The 20,540-nt window shown below is 44.2% G+C and overlaps 1 protein-coding gene across 1 annotated transcript in view; it reads right to left on the bottom strand.

The window, feature by feature from the left end:
• The window catches only part of LOC130130927 (protein phosphatase 3 catalytic subunit alpha), a 97,359-nt gene that overhangs the window by 11,571 nt on the left and 65,248 nt on the right, over positions 1 to 20,540 (bottom strand). Inside the window, exons 7-10 of the mRNA XM_056300793.1 lie at positions 17,892 to 17,969; positions 15,892 to 15,986; positions 3,521 to 3,646; positions 3,153 to 3,224 (exon numbers count right to left, since the gene is read on the bottom strand). Of these exons, the coding sequence (XP_056156768.1) occupies positions 3,153 to 3,224; positions 3,521 to 3,646; positions 15,892 to 15,986; positions 17,892 to 17,969 (371 nt within the window). The remainder of the gene's footprint in view (positions 1 to 3,152; positions 3,225 to 3,520; positions 3,647 to 15,891; positions 15,987 to 17,891; positions 17,970 to 20,540) is intronic.

Genomic DNA, 20,540 nt, shown 5'->3' with positions numbered 1-20,540 from the left:
ATATCTTAAGATTCAGTTATATATGGTTACCGTATAACTTATACATGCCTTTTGTATTTTATCTAAAATAATCCAAGCTGGTTCTTTCAAACGTTTGATCAACTCTTTTTAAAAGGGGCTTTGCGCCATCATTTGATGGTTTGCCTTTCTTTCTTTTTTTTTTCCAGTGAGGTCGATGACAGCATCCATTTTAAATCTGTGAATGAGTGTTTCAGAATGGGGACATCAATAGGATTTTATCTTATTTATTTGCTGGTTGAAAGAGACCCTTCTTCTAGATAACAGCTGCATGGCTCTAGGGAACCAGCCTGGAAAATGAGAGGGGGATTGTGAGAGATGGAAATGAAATGAGTGCTTAGAGATAGGCTGGTAAAACAATGAGAGAACATTCTCATGTCCCTTCTTCGAGAACCACTAATGATTGATATCAACCACCAACCACGAATCTAAATTAAAGGTGCTATATACGACATTTAGCACCAGCATCTCAAACAAAAACAAACCTCCCTCCTGCTGTCATGTTCTTGGCTATCATTTCAATCATTCATTCATTTATTCATTCATTATCCAAACGGCTTATTCTAACTCAGGGTCACAGGGATGCTGGAGCCTATCCCAGCCGTCATTGGGCAGCAGGCAGGGAGACACTCTGGACAAGCCGCCAGTCCATCACAGGCCCCCCCCCCACACACACACACACACACAAATCTAGGGACAATTTTGTGCAGCCGATTCACCTGACCTACATGTCTTTGGAATGTGGGAGGAAACCGGAGCGCCCGGAGGAAACCCACACAGACACAGGGAGAACATGCTAACTTCACACAGAGAACGACCCGGGACGACCCCCAAGGGTGGACTACCCTGGGGCTCGAACAAAGGACCTTCTTGCTGTGAGGTGACCACGCTAACCACTGCGCCACCGTGCCACCCCTATTATTTCTATTGGCTATTGTTTCATTGGTCGGAATATAAATTTTTACACTAAGGAGCTATTTCTTCGATCTGCCTGAGTGACCTAAACTCATGTAACATAATTATTAGCTAGGTAGATATCTTGTCAACGCTAGCTAGCTCACATGCACTAACATGCACGTGCGGCTGAACAGGCTTCCAATACGAAGAGCAGAGAAACTCAGGTTACAACGCACACAGAGGGAGTGTTGACTTCATTCTCTGCTCAGCACGCCATTACGCCACCATCTCTTTACATAGCAAATAGTTTGCTGGTATCTCAATGTTCTTTATCTCATATATAGCACCTTTAACATCCATATGTGGCAGATCAAACCATCACTTTAAGGAGCGGCGTATGAGAAAGATGCATGCCCATTTTAGTGGTTCTGGCTCTTTCAAGGTTTTCAGTAACATTATACACTTCACTCAGCGAGAACATTTCATGTAAGTATCTACAAAAGCACCTCTTTATGCAATGTGACGTGACAGCACAAACAGATCAATTTCATTATCTCTTTGACTCACCTGAACCCGTTTAGTGAGCAATGTTAAAGTGAGCCTATCTAATGGTCTGTGCTCTCAACTGAGATGCATATGACATCACCACATTTTACGGAACTTCCTGTTTAGAAAGTGTTTCTCATTGGCTTTTCCCTTTCGACAAGGCAGATTGAGCTACAGCCGCAGCCGGAAGAAGAAATCAGAGTGCAGGTTGTGCAACACTGTTAAAACCTCTTTAGTAAAGAAATCAATATAGCCACGATCAGTCGACATGTTAGCGGATGCTTTAAAAAACTGAAGTTAGTCACCAGCGAGCAGGCATTGGGAATTAAAAAGATCTTTTGACGCACACATCATCATGGCTGGTCTTTGTACCTTTCTTGGGGGGATATATTAGCTGTCCTTCTCAAGAAACACCCCAGAAGAGAAGAGAAAAGATAGATCAGTGGATGGCTGTTGAATGACAGAGGAGGCGGCGAAAAGGTGGGGGCAGGCAGAGAGATGGGGGGCGCAGAAGCACAACAGAGGAGTGTAAAGAAAAGCAATGTGTTGAACACAAACTTCTGGAAAACACAAAAGAAAGAAAGAAAAGAGACATTAGATGAGGCAACGTCACAGCACATGTGTGAAAGGGAGAGAGTAGAAATTAAAACGTGTGAGAGAGAAAAGACAAACTGTAAATGAGTGATAATGAGCTTGAAAATATCAACACAATCGATATTTAAACAACGACAGATAAAGAGAAGAGGGAAAAGGGAGTATTAGAGGTAATGAAAATGAGGAAAAGTGGATAATGAGTGAAAAATTAAAACGGCAAAGTGCAGTGACAGGTCAAATGAGTGGAAGTGTATCCCCTGTGTGAAAGAGGAAGACCCAGGAGAGAGAGAGAGAGAGAGAGAGAGAGAGAGAGAGAAGGGGGGAGAAAGGAAGGATGAAAGTGAATAGAATGGATAATCAAGCAGGCGCAGCTGGAGAGAGAGAGAGTGTGAGTAAGTGAGCGAAAGTGGAAAATGATGAGATGTTAAGAATTCTGCATTATCTGAGGGGTTTTGTGTGCGCACTCATATTTTAAGCCAGCTATCTGGCTCCACAGTACAGCTCCACTACAGTGAGACAGCAAGTTCCCCGGCCTCCACCCGCCTGCCAAACAGGAAATGATCTCACCGATCCTTCCCACTCTGTCTTTGAGTTTACTGACGCACACGCCTGTGACTTGGTAAACAAATGCCGGGGTGGGGTATCTTTCGGGCACTATCAAGAACATCTCGGGCCACTTCTAACAATGTGTTAGTGTAGAGCAATATGGACTGTGAGGCGAGGCAAATCTTCGACGTTTTTACTCAACTGTCATTGTCGGGATAAGGAGTCGCGGGATTTGTGTCCTGCCCTCGGCTGATAAATAATGCTGAGGAATGTCTGAAATTGAACAGCGTCGAGCTGAATGTGCGTGTGTGTGTGTGTGTGACAGATGGGGGGGGGGAGAGACAGAGAGACAGAGACAGAGAGCGACAGAGACAGAGAGAGAGAGACAGAGAGAGAGTGCAAGCCTGAATCGTTGGCTGCATCATTGACTGTGGACACCCTCTAGTGGTCCTGAGGTGAAATACAGTGGGGAATTGCCAGCACCCGCACCATTTATCAAAGTAGCAAACACTGTTGCTGTGGGCGGCCGCATCCTAAGGCAGCATGCTTACCATCCAGCTCCTCGTCGGTCGTCAGCTCGTCATTGGAGCAGATGCTCAATACGTTCACCAGCATCTCAGTGACTTGAGAAAAAAACAAGACAAAAAACCCTTAGTGATGACACGACAGATCTGAAAGGACTGATGAGATTGGGTACAAAAATATTTTATTTGCATCTCTGGGACAAATGTGTACACACACACCAGAAAATTAGATTCAATATTCCATTTAATTTCATCCAAGCAACCGAATCATCCCGACTGTAGACTGTGCTATTGATTGTGTGTGTGTGTGTGTGTGTGTGTGTGTGTGTGTGTGTGTGTGTGTGTGTGTGTGTGTGTGTGTGTGTGTGTGTGTGTGTGTGTGTGTAAAAGCTCACCCTTTTCGCCAACAAAGGGCAGGGACCAGGTGAATACGTCCATAAAGTTGGGGAGCCAGTAGGGGTGGGGCGAGCAGTTGAACTGTCGGATGTTCATCACATTGTTCTCATACTTCAGCACCGCCGCTGCGACCGGAGAGACAAGAGAGGTGGGATTTAGTCACACACCTCAAACAGGAAGAGTGGCAGAAGAGATGGAACAACACATTGTTCGAGCCCTAAAATCACAAAATGAAAAGGCAGCTTGGTGGGCAGGGGGCACTCTTCAGTAACTTTAATGTCACCAGGTTTGGCTTCCTGCTCGAAGTCCACTCAACCGGGTGGTATTCCAGAAGGCTCCTCATACTGTGGACTACAGCTGGGAATCATGACTTTGAGTTCAGCGAAGTGCAACAGACCATTAAAAACACACACCATCTGTTAATTAATCAAGTTACTGAACGCTGCTCAGCTCAGAGGCTATTTGCAATTTCCTATAGCTTCTTCTTTGAAATTCGGTCCCCAATAATATTGAGCACAAGTTCAGAGAAACGAGGCTGCACATTGTGTACAGGTTCACTTTGTACCTGCTGACACCATCAGGATGGCACTGCTGGAGTATCCTGGAACCTGCTTTCAGTGCGAGACACTACAGCCTGTCCGCATTATGTCCTTTTAATTATGCACATTTCATTTGTAGACATTATCGAATATTAGTTTTGACAACAACCTATTTAGTCCACTGTGCACGTCGCAAACTTTCATTTCAGATCGTTTATTGCCCTCGGGGAGAAAAGCCTTTCCCACCCAGCGCATGTTGCACACAGACACTGCACACACAACTCGAAACACAACACAGTAAAATGTCACAGCATCCAAAAACTGACCAGAAACGACACACATACAAATGAACACTGATACACCGCACACTATTCTCAGAAGCTGCAGCACAGATTCATACATGCCAGCTACGCAGACATCATCAACCCTACAACACTCACACAAGTATCAGCAAAGAACCTGGGAAATATGTTTATTAGTCATGTAGTCATGTTACCATGCACATTTTCAATAAATTTCAAGCGAATATCTGTTCCCAAAAAATCATGTGGCTTAAAGTGTGTTTCCACCAGTTCCGTTTAAGTGACTAAAAGCTTGTGAACATAGGCCTATGTGTCAAACATCTTATGTCTATACTTTAACACCAACAAGAACGATGGACCAGGTAAGACTGCGAAACAGCTGCTCATGCGATTGAATTCAATTCACGTTTCATTGTTTTTTTGCTCAGCAGATTCATTTCCATTGAAATTTTTCGGATTTCTTTTGATCGAATACAAAGTTTGTCAACCTCGAGCGAGCGCAAAAACTTAAATTAGAATTTCAGGGATGTTTTTTGATTTGGTATTTGTTTTTTTACAGCCACCATTTTTTGGGGGGGGATTTTCTCCCAATTGTATCCGGCCAATTACCCAACTCTTCCGAACCATCCCGGTCACTGCTCCACCCCTTCTGCTGATCCGGGGAGGGCGGCAGACTACCACATGCCTCCTCCGATAAATGTGGAGTCACCAGCCGCGTCTTTTCACCTGACAGTGAGGAGTTTCACCAAGGGGACATAGCGTGTGGGAGGATCACGCTATTACCCCCAGTTCCCCCTTCCCCCGAAACAGGCGCCCCGACCGACCAGAGGAGGTGCTAGTGCAGCAACCACAACACATACCCACATCCATCTTCCCACCCGCAGACACGGCCAATTGTGTCTGTAGGGTTGCCTGACCAAGCCGGAGGTAACACAGGGGATTCTTGAATCACTGGATTTTATATATATATATATATATATATATATGTGTGTGTGTGTGTGTGTGTGTGTGTGTATGTGTATATACATATATATGTGTATACACACACACACACACACACACACATATATATATATATATATATATAACAATTAACCATTTGAACCATTTTGCAGTTCGAATCCCAGTTGTTGCATCGCAGGGGGTGCAACAGGCAATGCTCCCTGGGTAGGCAGTAGACAGCCGGGGGGTTTAATGCATCCTGCCATTGCAAACGGTGATTTCTATTGGTTGTGGGGTGTCTGTAAATCTGTGGGGGGGATCAGAGGGGAAACAGCATGAGCCTCCACATGCATTACCGCTTCCCCCCAAAGAAACTTGCAGCTGGCAGGTGGAAAAAAAAAACCAGCCAGTGACTCCATTTGTATCAAGAGGATGTGCCACTCCAAGACTGGGAACGCAAAGGGGGAGAAAAATAAAATGACAAAAAATAAATTGATAATAAAGCAGATAAAGGCCTAACATTTCAAAATAAATCACACTGGAATCTGATCCTAAACAGCATCCGCTCCTCGTGAGCAAACCCTTTTTTGTTATGAGTCATGCGGCGTGTTATGAGAATGATACTAACGGAAAGCACAACTGCATTTAAGGTGATGTATAAATAAAGTTTCTCTTGCAAAATTCATACGCTACCCTGGAGATGCAAGACTCAGGCAATCTAATGAAGGTTGCCAAGAAGTAATTTAGCGACTACATTTCTCAAAACGTACAACGTACATCTCATGAAAGGAAAAAAGTGATTCTGGGACAAACATGAAACAAAAAAAACCTTCATATTGACAAGAAGGCACTAATTGGTAACACTTCCTGAATGGAATGGAATAAAAATAACTACATGAATAAGTAAATAAAACAAAAGCAAATGCTTTTGCTTTCTAACAAATGCCTTTAATTTGCTGTTGTTATTTTTAGTTTTTCCGTTTACTCATTCTCTGATGTGAGCATGTCTCTGATACAAGTCAAATCCTTTTTAAGTATTTCAGTTGATCAATAGAACAAACGCTGATTCATAAAGATGCCATATTAATAAGTGATCAGTGCCTTGGGTGCATATCTATTTGGACTAAGCTTAATTTCCTAAATATTTGTATGCAATAATTTATTAGTCAGACAAAACTGCAGTACTGTGAATGTGAGTGAGAGCAAAAAAAAAAAAAAATCACACTATCAAAAGAAACCTGCTCCACTGTTACTAAGTTCAACTCAACTGAACTGAAAATACTGAGCAAAAATGTTGATGTAAGGGGTGTCCGGGTGGCGTGGCAGTCTATTCTGTTGTCTCCCAACACGGGGATCGCCGGTTCGAATCCCCGTGTTACCTCCGGCTTGGTCAGGCATCCCTACAGATATAATTGGCCGTGTCTGCGGGTGGGAAGCTGGATGTGGGTATGTGTCCTGGTTGCTGCACTAGCGCCTCCTCTGATCGGTCAGGGCACCTGTTTTGGGGGGGGGGGGGGACTGTGGGGAATAGCGTGATCCTCCCATGCGCTAGGTCCCCCTGGTGAAACGCCTCACTGTCAGGTGAAAAGACGCGGCTGGAGACTCCACATGTATCGGAGGAGGCATGTGGCAGTCTGCAGCCCTCCCTGGATCAGCAGAGGGGGCAGAGTAGCAACTGGGACAACTTGGAAGAATGGGGTAATTGGCCGGGTACAACTGAGGGGAAAAGGGGGAAAATATCCTAAAAAAAAGCCGTCGATGTGTCTCCTCCCAATTCTTGAAAGATGAATTCAAATTCAACACAATACACAAATAAAAATACAAGGAATGTGATAACGCACAAAGCAAAATCTGTATGGAAAATTAAAGGAGCCTTAAAATGCAGAGGCAATAACCAGGATCTGGTGGAAAAAAACGGTCAGATTCCACGGGTGCCGTTTGCTTATTCTACATCGCTGGCCTTTAAAAATCAATGCCCTTATTTTACTCCCTCCGGAACATTCCCTCTACGTATTGATTATCGCCCCCGGCCAGTGAAAGGTGTCTGTCACTGAAAGAATTGGAAACATGAATAACAACTCAGAAAGACTTGGCTCAGCATCTGGGCTCCACAAGGCTGACTGCCTTTCATTACTTAGCCCGAAAACGTCAATTTCTGGCGAGGGGAGAGAGGAGAAATGGACAGAGAGTAAATTGAGACAGGAAAGTATGGCAATGAAAGACGCAGACGTAAAACAGACAGGCTTCAAGCTTCAACTGCCATTCATACCAACAAGACTGCCAAAACTGAAGAACAACGCACATCGACCGCAAGTCTGTTTTCCATATAATACCAAACCATTTTCATTGGACTAACAAAAACATAAACCATGGTACAAAGTGCAAGTGAAATGATACATAACAGCTGATGCAAACTACCCCAGCCTTGTCTTGTGTAATTATCACCACTAAAGTTCACCCACAGCAAGAAGGTCCTGGGTTCGAGCCCCGGGGTAGTCCAACCTTGGGGGTCATCCCAGGTGTGGAGTTTCTCTGTGTGGAGTTTGCATGTTCTCCCCGCGTCTGTGTGGGTTTCCTGCGGGTGCTCCGGTTTCCTCCCACAGTCCAAAGACATGTAGGTCAGGTGAATCAGCCATACTAAGTTGTCCCTAGGTGTGAATGTGTCGGCCCTGTGATGGCCTGGTAGCCTGTCCAGGGTGTCTCCCCGCCTGCCGCCCAGTGACTGCTGGGATAGGCCCCAGCATCCCGCGACCTGACTTCAGATAAGTGGCTTGGAAAATGGATGGATGGAAAGTTCACCCGTTCGTGCCATTTGACACGCTTGAATATACCCCAGTGTGGGTCCAGCGGTAGGTCACAGGTTAAATCAAATAGCGTTAGTGTAAGACATAAGAGATGGCCTAAAGACAGCCATATTTAGTGGTATTTATCATGTGATACTAATGGCTATCCTTGAGTGAGACTCAGCAGCAGGTGGGCAGGGGAGGATACACTTACAATGGCAAAGTGAAAAACTGGGCTGTAATTCTATGTGATGTATCACAGACAGTCCTTTCAGCATTTCCAAGAGTCAAAAATAGGTCAAAAACAGTCATAAATGTCTGTGTGTGTTTTTTTTTGTTTTTTTTTTAATAAGACTATGGGAGCACTTCAGGTCAAAGGGTCAGTCTGCCCTTCCTTCATGCTTCCTGCAAATCCATATGGCAGATGGCAGACTGGGTTGAAGAAATAAAGCCACAACTGCACAGAGGGTCAGACAACTGGAAACCAAACTTGGCCAACATAGGATCCTTTCAAGGGCCTGGGTGCAACACACCCAACCGCTTCACCCCAGAGTCCTTTCTCCAGCCCAAATATTTTTCACAGTGTATTACTCATAAGTGCTCTTACTGTGTGAGGCAGAACTAAATAAGATCATTAAAATTGTAAATCTGGAACTGCCTGCAAACACAATCGTATTCAACACTTCATATTTGAGTGTGTGTGTGTGTGTGTGTGTGTGTATACATATATATATATATATATATATATATATATATATATATATATATATATATATATATATATATATAAAATTCACTATTATATTGTGCACTCCATGGATCAACTGACGTACAAAACCACCTCCCCAATCTTGACCTAGGCCTCACACCAAGGACCTTCCCCTCCGACTATGGCACAGGGTAAATTTGGCCACCTGGGAAAACAGAAAACCTGCCAAACATAAATATATCCAAACACTGTAGATAGGAGCCCCACCTCCCTCTTACCCGGCCGGAGTGGCCCAGATCCCGGGGGAAAGCCGACACCGTGGCTGGGTCATCGTGGGGGACTTTCCTGCCCGGGTGTCTCTGAGCAAAGGTTGAGAATAGCAAGTCATCAAACCTGGCATGCCAAGCAGCCAACGGGCCGCTCTGAGCCCTGTCGCTACGTAGACGAGGGAGAAATACATCCTGGTAACCGGGGGTTTGCCTTGATGTGTGTGTGTGTGTGTGTGTGTGTGTGTGTGTGTGTGTGTGTGTGTGTGTGTGTGTGTGTGCGTGCGTGTGTGTTTGTGTGTAGCTATACAGGAAGGCAATGAAGGCACAGCTATGCTTACACAGTAACTATGGGATCAAAGAACTCCCTAAAGTTTGTCAAGAGCGATACACAGATTATCACGCCTTCTCCACCACGGCCGGTGATGTTTCCGGCGGGGAAATGTCAACATGCTGGAACGAACACAGTAACATTATTATAACTGTTATCAAGCAAACTCAAGTACACTAAATGAGTCTGATAAGAAGGCCGGCGCTTTATTCTGACTAGACTCAGGCCAAGGTTATGTGTATGTGTGATTGTGCATTGAGAGCGAGAGAGAGAGTGAGAGGTAGGAGGAGTGTGTCGGCGTGCCTGAAAGCAAGTGCACGCGTGGGCAACCGCTGCATAAACATCATATATTGCATAAACATTGTTGAGGCACTTGATTGAATGCAGCCATGGGAGCCTGGGGGGGAAAAAAGGCGGAGTGGGGGAGAAGGTCAGGTCCCCTGCCGATGCTCCTTCATATCTAATTCCCTTTAAAGGAGCAGAGACGCAGACAGACTCGCCGTTAGCTTAAACAAACAACTTCACCCAGCTATCAGTTCAGCGCCAGTCAAAGCTCTGATTCAACTTCCCCCAAAATCTCCTCACACTGTACAAACAAGTGTGACTGGAGTTGGTCACCCGAAGAGTTATCAGTACAAGCGCACACGCAATTATAGATACGGCTGATTAAAACATGGCCTTGATAACCACTACGTGTCTCTGTTGTTCTGACTGAGTTGGAGGAAAACGCCGGGCCTAGTCTGCTACCACGGTAACGCAGATGAGCCGAGGCGTCGGCCGCTCGTGAATAATTCACAAGGAGGAGGAGGAAGGGGGGCTCACGCCGGTTTTCCCTGCTAAGGGGGAGTGCTGTTAAATCCACCTGCAGATCAGGGGGAGATCCCCACCCCGCCCTGCCCAGGGGCTTCCTCCGAATGACAGTCTCCATCGTTGAAAGCTGTCCGGTATCACGTTCTACCGGCTTAGCGTTCCACTCCAAAGGCTTTTTACTCCCCCAGTTCACCTCATTTACCTATCTCTCTCTCTGTGATATCAGCTGTGTACGAGTGGGAGTACCAGGGAATCTTAATTGTTCGCGCTGCTGGTTGACAACAAGAGGATCCGGGCTCATCCCCCCTCCCACTGCGTGTGGAGTTTGCATGTTTTTTTACATGTTGGCGTGGGTGGGTTTTCCTCTTGTTCCCTCCAAGTCTAAAGCCATGCATGTTAAGTGCATGTCAGATGAACTGGAGACTCTAAACTGCCTGGAGGTACGAATATAGTGTGAGTGATTACGTGTTTAGGGACCGTATAATGGGCTAACAACCTGTCAAATGCATCTCTCTACCTTATTGCCAAATGTCCACTGAGATAGCCTTGAACCCAAATCCACTTAACTCAAGCTGATATAGTTAATGAGTCGACATCTATGAGCGGTATGGAACCAACGTGGTGCTCGTCCCGGTGCGTGCCTTCCTTTCACATAGATTTTTAATATCTGTCAAAGCTGCGTCAGTCATTTCAAAGTTTTCACAGTGGCACTGACAACTGCAACTCCCATTGCTCAAAGCTGGGATTTTCACATAGAGCCACTGTCAGTAACTGCTCGGGAATACGCCTAACTTCCTGCAAAAAGGTTTTCCAACCAAACTAGAATAGAAAAGGATGAGGCTTGCTTTGTACCTTGGCTCTCCCTCTTCCATGATTTTTTAAAAATTTCTGTCACATTCATAAATTTGTATGCAGCATTGGAAGAAAAAAAAAAAAGAAAACCAACTGAGGGTAGCTTCAAATGTGAATCGCTCCATCTATCTATCATGACTTGTGTGATTCAGCCAATGGACGGGTATCTCAGTGTATCAGCCGTTGCATTGTGCCACTGAAAGAAGAGGATGGACAAACATCATCACTGCCTTGGCTTATATCCTGGTATTTATTCCAGCGGTAGGGCCGGGAGCCAATTGTGTTATCCAAATATTCCTTCCCCCTCACACCAGCTATCTCCAATGCCTCTACTCATCATCGCATGACAACACGCAGGAGACAGGGCACAGCGGAGCGATGCACGTCAAGTTTAACCTGACAGTGAACTACAGACCATATTATTGCTTTCCGCTTGGTACCAGACATTCTTTCTAATTTGTTTCCTCTCTCATCACGATTCCTCTTTCCATCCTCATTGTTGAACAATAACCCTAGAGAGGGAAGAGAAATTGAGAGGAACGCCGCTTCCTAACAGACATCATCGGTACCTGTATTCATTAATTCCATCCTGGACCTGAAAACCATTATGAAGAGGTATTCAGATGTTTACTTTTGTAAACATTCACCAAAGATGCAGCAGAACCCAATCCATTAACACAAAGCAGAGGCCACTTAAGCTGTGCAATTGCCAGTTCCCCGCCTCACTCTCTAAAATCCCCACCATCCAATGTATTCACTCCAAATGCTTTAGAAAGCTCAGTGATAAAACTGCAACATTCACGGTTGGAGTGTTTTCATTTCAACCTGACTTCCTGGCAGCTTATCCATCTTCCCCACTTTGAAAGGGGCACTAGGGGCTATTGCTGGGTTTCACGTGACGTCACTTAACGTTTCGTCCGGGCTTTCAAAAAACACTTGGTGGTCAACCAACTATGATACCAGTAAGAGCTAGCGATAGAAACGTTAGCAGAAGACAAAAAATACTGTAGGTGCTGTGCCTTGGTTCGTTCAAATCGACATAGCAACTAAATGTTTTTCAGAGTACCAAACGTAGTTGTTCATAACGGTGAACGAGTTAAGGATTTTTCTTCAAGATGCCGTAATCAGTGGCTAAGAAACCTGTCAATGGACCCAAGTCAGAACACGCTCGTATCTGTAGTGATCATTTTGTGAACAGTATCTCATTGCTGTTATTATATTTTCTAGAGTTTACATTCATGCTTTTGGTCAGTTGCGCACAGTTGCATAAATTGTCTGTAAGTGTTTGTGTCGATGTCTACACTTGCGATTTTTGTCCAAGCAGTAAATCTTGGACGGCACAGTGGCCCAGTGGTTAGCACTGTCACCTCACAGCAAGAGTGTCCTGGGTTCGAACCCTGGGGTTGTCCAATCTTGAGGGTCATCCCAGGTTGTCCCCTGTGTGGAGTTTGCATGTTCCCCCCGTGTCTGCGGTGGGTTTTCTCTGGGTGCTTCAGTTTCCCCCACCATCAAAAGAAACATGCATGTTAGGGTTAACACTCCTGTCTGTGCCCCTGACCAAGGCAATGGGAAAAGAACCGGGAGTTGGTCCCCGGGCGCAGTATGAAGGCGACAGCCCACTGCTCCTAGCTACACAGATCACTGCTAGGATGGGTTAATTTGCAGTAACTGACTTTCCCCAAGGGGATTAATAAAGGACACTTAAATAAAAATAAAAATCCCAATACTTAAAATGTTACTGGCGTTTGCACACTAAACGTCTTAGCCATCAATTCATTTCTAAACACTAATTTGAAGAAACAAGTAGCTAGACAACAGTTCCATGTTAAACGTACCGTTACCATGGCTGTGCGTTTTCGCTGCCATGTCGAGTGTGGAATGATTGCTCTTCCTAGGCTGCCCGAGTAAATTATTTGAGGAGAATGATGAAGTTGTATGCTTCCATGATCTTGAAGCCGTTTCATTTATTTCGCTGAGTAAAATGACGTTTGCACAACCAAGTAGTTAGAAACATCTGGAGACTCAACAGAGGGATAATCCTGCGCTTCCAACAAGAAATCTTTTGGTTTCAACGTGTAAGGGTCTATTCCATCACATACTCGGATTTCATCGAGGTATCTTTGATCAACACTGTAATGGGAGTTTAGGAGACTAAACTCCTGTAATACTCGGGAGAAGGCAGCATTGCGTCCTGCATCGATTGCGGCCATTTTGTTTGCTGACCACCAAGTGTTTTACGCACAGGCCAAAAGTCACATGACAGAAACCCAGCAATTACAACAAAACAGCTTGATCTGTGTGGTCTCGAAGGAAGGAGAGATGGGTGGTATGACGAGTCTGACCTCAGCTTCATTGTTTCCCATCCTTGAGCTCATTCAGTTGACGATTACACTGACTCAGCCATTATGCTGTCCCCCATTTTATTTTTTATTATTTCTGGCCAATGAACCTGAGCTTTTTTCTGAGACAGTTGTTATTGCCTCATAGCGACCCTTCTCCCCTCTGATGAGAAGCGTGCACTGCCCACCACCCTCCACTTGGAAGCAGTCAGAACGCATTGGTTGGGGGTTGGTGTGTGTGTGTGTTTGTGTATGTGTGTGCATTGCATTCAAGGGGGGTGTCTAGGTTAATCTAGCAACCCTACTGCTAGATTGATAGGACCTGCTGATGCCTCTCTCCCCCACTCTTTTTTAGATTTATGTAGCCGCTCGATTGGCCATCAATCATGGGACCTGCTCACTGGCTCCAAGCTCAGCAGAGGAGCTGAGAGCAAAGCAATTCATTACGGTGGCTTTGATTCTGAATGTAAACCCTGCCCACGTGACTGATGACATCAGCGGGCGCATTAGGGCTGTTTTGGTTAATTAGGACTATTCTATGGAGTCGCTGTAAAAGCAACAGAGAGAATAAGTAAACCGCAGTCAAGTGACTTTTCTGGACACAAGTGATAAAACTTTACTGATACTATGAGAACTACAGTGCCACATCTCACTGAATAACTGATTAAAAAAAAGGGGGGGGGACTGGATGAAGCTTTGATGAGAGGCAAGTTTCTGTTCTTTGGCACCGTTAACTTTCTTACTAATCAATTATCCCTCGATGCCGGTCCAAAACGCTTACCTTTTTAAAGCCTTTGTTTGCTAAAAAGATTAACTGAAGTGCATGGCGGCTGGCTGGCATGCATCTGCGAGTCTAAATGCTGGTCAGAAAATGGTGATAATCGAGCACGACTAATACGCTGGGAACAACTTATCTTTTCTTTTTTCTCCTCCAGATAGCCACACATGTGGGAGGCATTTTATGTACTGAAGGCCAACCAGTTAGAGCCAACGGGGGTACATAGATGAAATCCTTTCCTATGCTCAAGTTATTCTGCACTGAGCTTGCAGGGTACAAAGGATCACAAGGCAAACTGGATGTCAGTGGGGCAGATGACATGCACCTGACACTTGTTTGTTTGGATTGTGTTGACTGTGGGGCCTTGGAAGACTAGTTGACAAGGAGTGAACAGGGATCCTAATAATAAACAGTGAGCCAGACGAGAGCGGAGAAAACCGTCCCGGCGCTTCCTGACAACCCTTATTGACTACAGAAAAAAAAGGGGGGGCTGTGTGGAAGCTCAGGGGGACCCAAGTAAACAAATACATCATAATCACAAACCAAAGACACCATCTTGTTAAAAAACCACACCACCACCAACAAAAAAAGTCACTTGCTCTTGTGAAAAGATAGCACACACCAGCCACCACTTCAATATACACCTATGTGACGGTATTTCACCTCATGATAATGGCAAGGCAGTGCCAAAAACAACAGTCGCCTTTTCCTTTTCCACATCCCTGAGTTCCCCCTTGGTCTGCACACCCCCACCCCTACCAATAACACCACTCCCAATACTCCCACGCAGCTATAAGCTGTGGCAGATACTGCAGCGCTCTCTGGGGAAAAGTGCTGACTCATAGCATTAAGGAAAGTCTATCTCGTTGCGTGGGTGCCATATTGTAGCATGGGGCACTTCCACAAGCCAAGTGGACCGGTGCCAGTTCCAAGTCAGTCTGGACTGCGCCACAGTCGCTGGGTGGATCTAGCTGAAACCAACTTCCATGGCACAAGTGCTGCACTGCACCAATACTGGGTCAGGTTTGACATTGGTACAGTATGGCTGTCGATGGGAATAACATGTGTCGCTGATGCCGGCTTCAACAGCAATGCTTTAAAAGTGGGCCAGTGCCAAGTGCATTTGGGTGGTTTGTTTTCTAAGTGCACCTGGAGTACAGCGCATTTGTGCCGGTCTGGGTGCAGCATGACACACTGGTGCCACGGAGAAACACAATGCAAGAGATGCCTGTCAACACTGCTGTTGTTTCAAGCCTCTCACCAGTTTCTTGACCCACAAAGAATAAGCATGGGGTCCTATAGCTGTAGAGCAGAGCACAGAGGGAAAAGACTAAACTAAAAGGAGGACAGCGCAACCCTGTTTGATAAAATAAAAAAATAAACAAAAACCAATACTCATGGCACTGCAAAGCATTGCGTTATTTCACCCTTCATTCCAGAAGGATTACATTCTGAGGACTTCCTTCTCGGTCGTTATCCTAACAAAGATCCACCGTCCATCAAAACCACGAGTCAATTAACCCCTCAACAGCAGTTTACATGAAGTTTGCAGACTCTTGTTTTTCTACATACATATTTTTCCTTCCTGAGCCGGATATCGACCTATACAACATAAACTCTGAAGCCTGATCAAAACGGTGAACAAGCACAAAGGCGTGGCTCGAAGCTTCTTTGTCACTGATGCCAAGATTGACTGATGGCTTTTTCCCTCCCCCTTACCTTTGTTGTTGTAGACGTCTAGATAGTTGGGTGCTGAAAAGATGGTGATTAGGGATGGGAAGCCAGTGGTCTGACTCTTTCTGTACATGCGGTATCTGGTGAATTGAGACAAATTCGAGAGACATCAGTTAGTATCACAGAAGTTAAAACAGGTTGGCTCCTCTATCAGTCATTGTCATCCAACTCTAGAGATTGATTAGTACCAAGTGTTTTTCTAGCCTGCGGTGTTTACTGTACTGTGTGGTGGTCTTTGGAGAATAAATAGTTGGAAGAATTGGCAAGGGGGCAATTGAGCTTTGTCTCGGGAGAGCAGGTCCCTTGAGTTACAGGGAAGATGCCCTCACTGTATACCTAACAAGGGTAAGATCAACTGAATCAAACTAATTTACATCCAACTTTTGTGTTCAGTTCCCAATCCACCTCCAAGCAAACCATCGGTCACATTTAAGGCCTTGGATGTCAAGAATGACACAAATCACAGCAACAAACAAATGCAACCACGCCAATGATAAAATGCATTTCTCGCACATCACCTTGCAAAACCCAAGAGCTCTCTACCCTGTGATGGGGAAGGGAATGCATGTAATTGTAATGTAGCCATAGTATTTTCCCATCTTCCCTGTTAATCGGGTTTGCAGAGAAAAGAGTACAATCTGCAGGAAAACTTAATGAAAATAAAACGAGTGTTGTGCATGTGATCCTAGGATAGCCTGGAGTGGCAGGCGCCTCCCTTTGAGAACGGGCAAGGTGTCTCGTGGGACTCCGACGGTAAACAACTGTGTCCTGTGCCGCCCACTGAGCTAACCCTGCCTGGAGGAAAAACCCACCAACACATCCACCACCCACCCCATCGCAACGCACCCCCATCATTAAAACCTTACCGTTGAAAGAGGCTTTCCAATGGCTCGGTACAAAGCCAAGGCACACACACTGAAGGCTACTTTTGTGCCAGCGATATTCCGACGGTGGAAACCAAAACCAAAGAAATAAGACTTTTTGTTGTTATTTTTTTGTTGTGATATTTGAATTGGCCTGACTGTTCAGCAGTAACTGGACAAGGTAAACCAAATACGTTTTCTAACGTGATTAAAATCACTTTGTATGAACAATGTCGCCTTGCCACATTGCCAGGATGAGATGAAAATATAACACAGGTTCTCTTTTAATAACAAATTTAATTTTAATTTAATGAGATAAAAATCACAAAGGTATACTTATCCCAATTTTCTGCCAATCATCCCATAACTGCATAAAAAAAAAAATATATATATATATGAAATCCAGTGAGTCAAGGAAATTCTTTATGAGAGTTAAAGAATATATTTGTCTCAAAGAATTTATTTGACTCACTGGATTATTTTGCTCATTTGTTGAGCACTTTCCCTACCATTGAGTGTTTCTTTCAACAAAGTTTTTATATATGTATATATATACATACATACATATATATATATAGCCATCCATCCATCCATTATCCAAGCCACTTATCCTGCTCTCAGGGTCGCGGGGATGCTGGAGCCTATCCCAGCAGTCATTGGGCGGCAGGCGGGGAGACACCCTGGACAGGCCGCCAGGCCACCACAGGGTCTATATATATATATCCATCCATCCATCATCCATCCATCCATCCATCCATCCATCCATTACCCAGCCGCTTATCCTAATTACGGTCGCAGGTTGCTGGAGCCTATCCCAGCAAGTTTTTTTAAGTGAGTTCTGATGTAAGTTTTTTTTTTAAATCTCATAGATACTTTACTCAGGAAAAGATGGACTATGCACTGAATCTGATCAAATAACGGATTAGATTTCTTTTCTGGTAACGAAAACACTTGCCCAATAGTTCAAACCTTGGGTCACGTGTTCTCAAAGTTGCTTCAAGTGTACACTTATCAGTATACAGGCGGGTTTTTTTTGGGGGGGGGGGGGGTAAATCAAAGTCCAGATCTGATGTGGGAGTGTGACTACAAATTATGCCAGACCTAAAAAAAAAAAACACTCACCCAGCATCCTGTGCCTCGTGGGCCCGGATGACAGATAATAACTTATTGTGTTGTAGAAAATCACAGACTGCGGGGTAGCTGTGTGTGAGAGAGAGAGAGAGAGAGAGAGCGAGAGAGAGAGAGAGAGAGAGAGAGAGAGAGAGAGACAGACAGACAGACAGACAGACAGAGAGAAACAGAGAGCGAGATGGTTTATTCATAAATTTAAAAAAAAAACAAATAACAGCAACCAAAGTATTCTATTCAAATAACTAAAAAGTCAACAAGTATATAGACAGTTTAAACTGCAGTGATATCAAACAATCCATGAAGAAGAAAGTGCTTTACTGAAATGCTGGCTTTAATGGCTGCAACGAAGAACATCATTACAACACTGTTAAAAATACCCATTCTGCAGAGGTAAAAGTGAAAGCTGATAGCCCATCTTCAAAAGGTACACAACACTTCACCAAAAACAAAATATAACAGTGAAGGAAGGTTTATATAACGACTCACAACTCAAACAACCCATAACATCCCTACCTTTCATGCAATCAATCATTTTTTGGAGGCGGAGGCATCCATCCTCTTTTTTCTTACTCTCATTTCGGAGTAACGCTTTAGTGTCAAGGATGATACATGATTCATATTGGACTTTTATTACAGATAATAAAGGAAACAAATGTGGAGAGTCTGAGTGTGTTTTGTGAGCCAATACTGATCATTTTGGCCGGAACCTAACTGCCGGCAAATCAGAGAACAGTAAGATTTCACTGCTTTTTTTCCCTCCCCATTTCATCGCCTCTCATTTCCCCGGCACTGGTTTCCAATGGAAATTTCCTTTGCCGTCAGGGACACAGTTACAGACACTGGCCACACCAATGCCCAAGAACATATTTTAATAGAGATGATTAGATTTTGAGAAACACATCAAAATCACATCAAAACATCGAAATTTCTAATTTTGAACGAACTCCACCATTCAGTAACTCTCGGGGAACTCGGTGAGGTTGATTACTACTGAATTGTGGGTGCAGTTAAATTGGGGGGGGGGGGTCATGCAAAACATTTTCATGGGAAAAATTGTAAAAAAAAAACTGACATTTTGCAAAATAATGATCGACAAAGCAATCTACAAATCAGTGCTTAGCAATTATATCTACTTCCTCTGACATCCAACAGGCAGTGATTAATTTATCTATCATGAGGCGCCAGAACACCAATGAGGTGATGATCCGGCGAGTCAACTGCAAATAGAGATGACTTGTAACGCATCGGTTTGGCAAAAACATTGGACACCACAGTCAAGTTAAACAATCATAACATAAAATCTTTTTTTCCCCCTTTTTCTCCCCAACTGTACTTGGTCAATTACCCCACTCTTCCAAGCCGTCCCCGGTCGCTGCTCCACCCCCTCTGCCGATCCGGGGAGCCACTTCTTTTCACCTGACAGTGGGGAGTTTCACCAGGGGGACGTAGCACATTGGAGGATCATGCTATTCCCCCCAGTTCCTCCTCCCTCCCGAACAGGCACCCTGACTGACCAGAGGAGGCGTTAATACAGTGACGAAGACACATACCCACATCCGGCTTCCCAACCACAGACAAGGCCAACTGTGTCTGTACAGAAGCCTGACCAAGCCAGAGGTAACACGGGGATTCGAACCGGTGAACCCCATGTTGGCAGGCAATGGAATAGACCACTACGCCACCCAGACACCCCAAATTTAATCGTTTTTATGCAAACTTATACTGTAGCCTTCAAATCAAATCATAACGAGCAACACAAATTCCTCGATGCTTGGCATACTGTGCTCGAAAAATCACAACCAAACAACGATCGCTCATTTATCAGAGTGGACTATTAAAACCATTTACGAGCTGAGACACAAATAAAAACATCAGCCCTCACAACATCCACACTGAATTTTAGCTCCATGTTCAGTTTGATGGAGGCCAATTCATGGGAAACAGATTCGTGTTAGCTCGAGTGTCAGCAGGACAATGTGTACTTAATTTATTTCCCAAAACTCCACGTTGAACATCGTAAAGAAATCATCAACAGGCATGCTTTCATTTGCTCAAAGGGAAGAAACAGTCAGCTTAGCATATGTACCACGATGATGTGACATCGAGGTAATAATAGCGGAGGTCATCTTGAAAGTTCAAAAATCTACAGCAATTTAAAATTCAAAGGTTTTATTCCATCACTTCTAAATAGATATATTTGGTTTGCATATCATTCACTGTATACCCGTTACATAAAAGTAATGAAGCTTTAGCTCACCGTCTCACATATCACTAATGGAGTTTATCAAGCATTGCATGACAGTCTTGTTGCCAATTATCAACTTTTTGTCAAAAGTGATTAATCAAACATCCAAATAGGTTTAAAACAGGTTTACATTCTCAACATTCCATATTCCTGCAAATACTGATATATATATATAAAATATTAAATACACAATAAATATGTTAACAGGTACACAAAGTAACCCGTTAACATATTTATCCCTGTGTCTTTGCACTCTGCACCATTGCACTTCCTGTTATAATGTCATTGTTTTTTCTTTTTATAATATACATTTTATATGAAAATAATAATAATAGATTACATTTATATAGCGCTTTATCTAGACACCCGAAGCACTTCACAGTGAAGGAGAGAAC

This window comes from Lampris incognitus, chromosome 20, assembly GCF_029633865.1.
Source record: "Lampris incognitus isolate fLamInc1 chromosome 20, fLamInc1.hap2, whole genome shotgun sequence".
Taxonomy (NCBI): domain Eukaryota; kingdom Metazoa; phylum Chordata; class Actinopteri; order Lampriformes; family Lampridae; genus Lampris; species Lampris incognitus.
The sequence above is the reverse complement of the archived record's forward strand: the minus strand, read 5'-3'. Positions and strand labels throughout refer to the sequence as shown.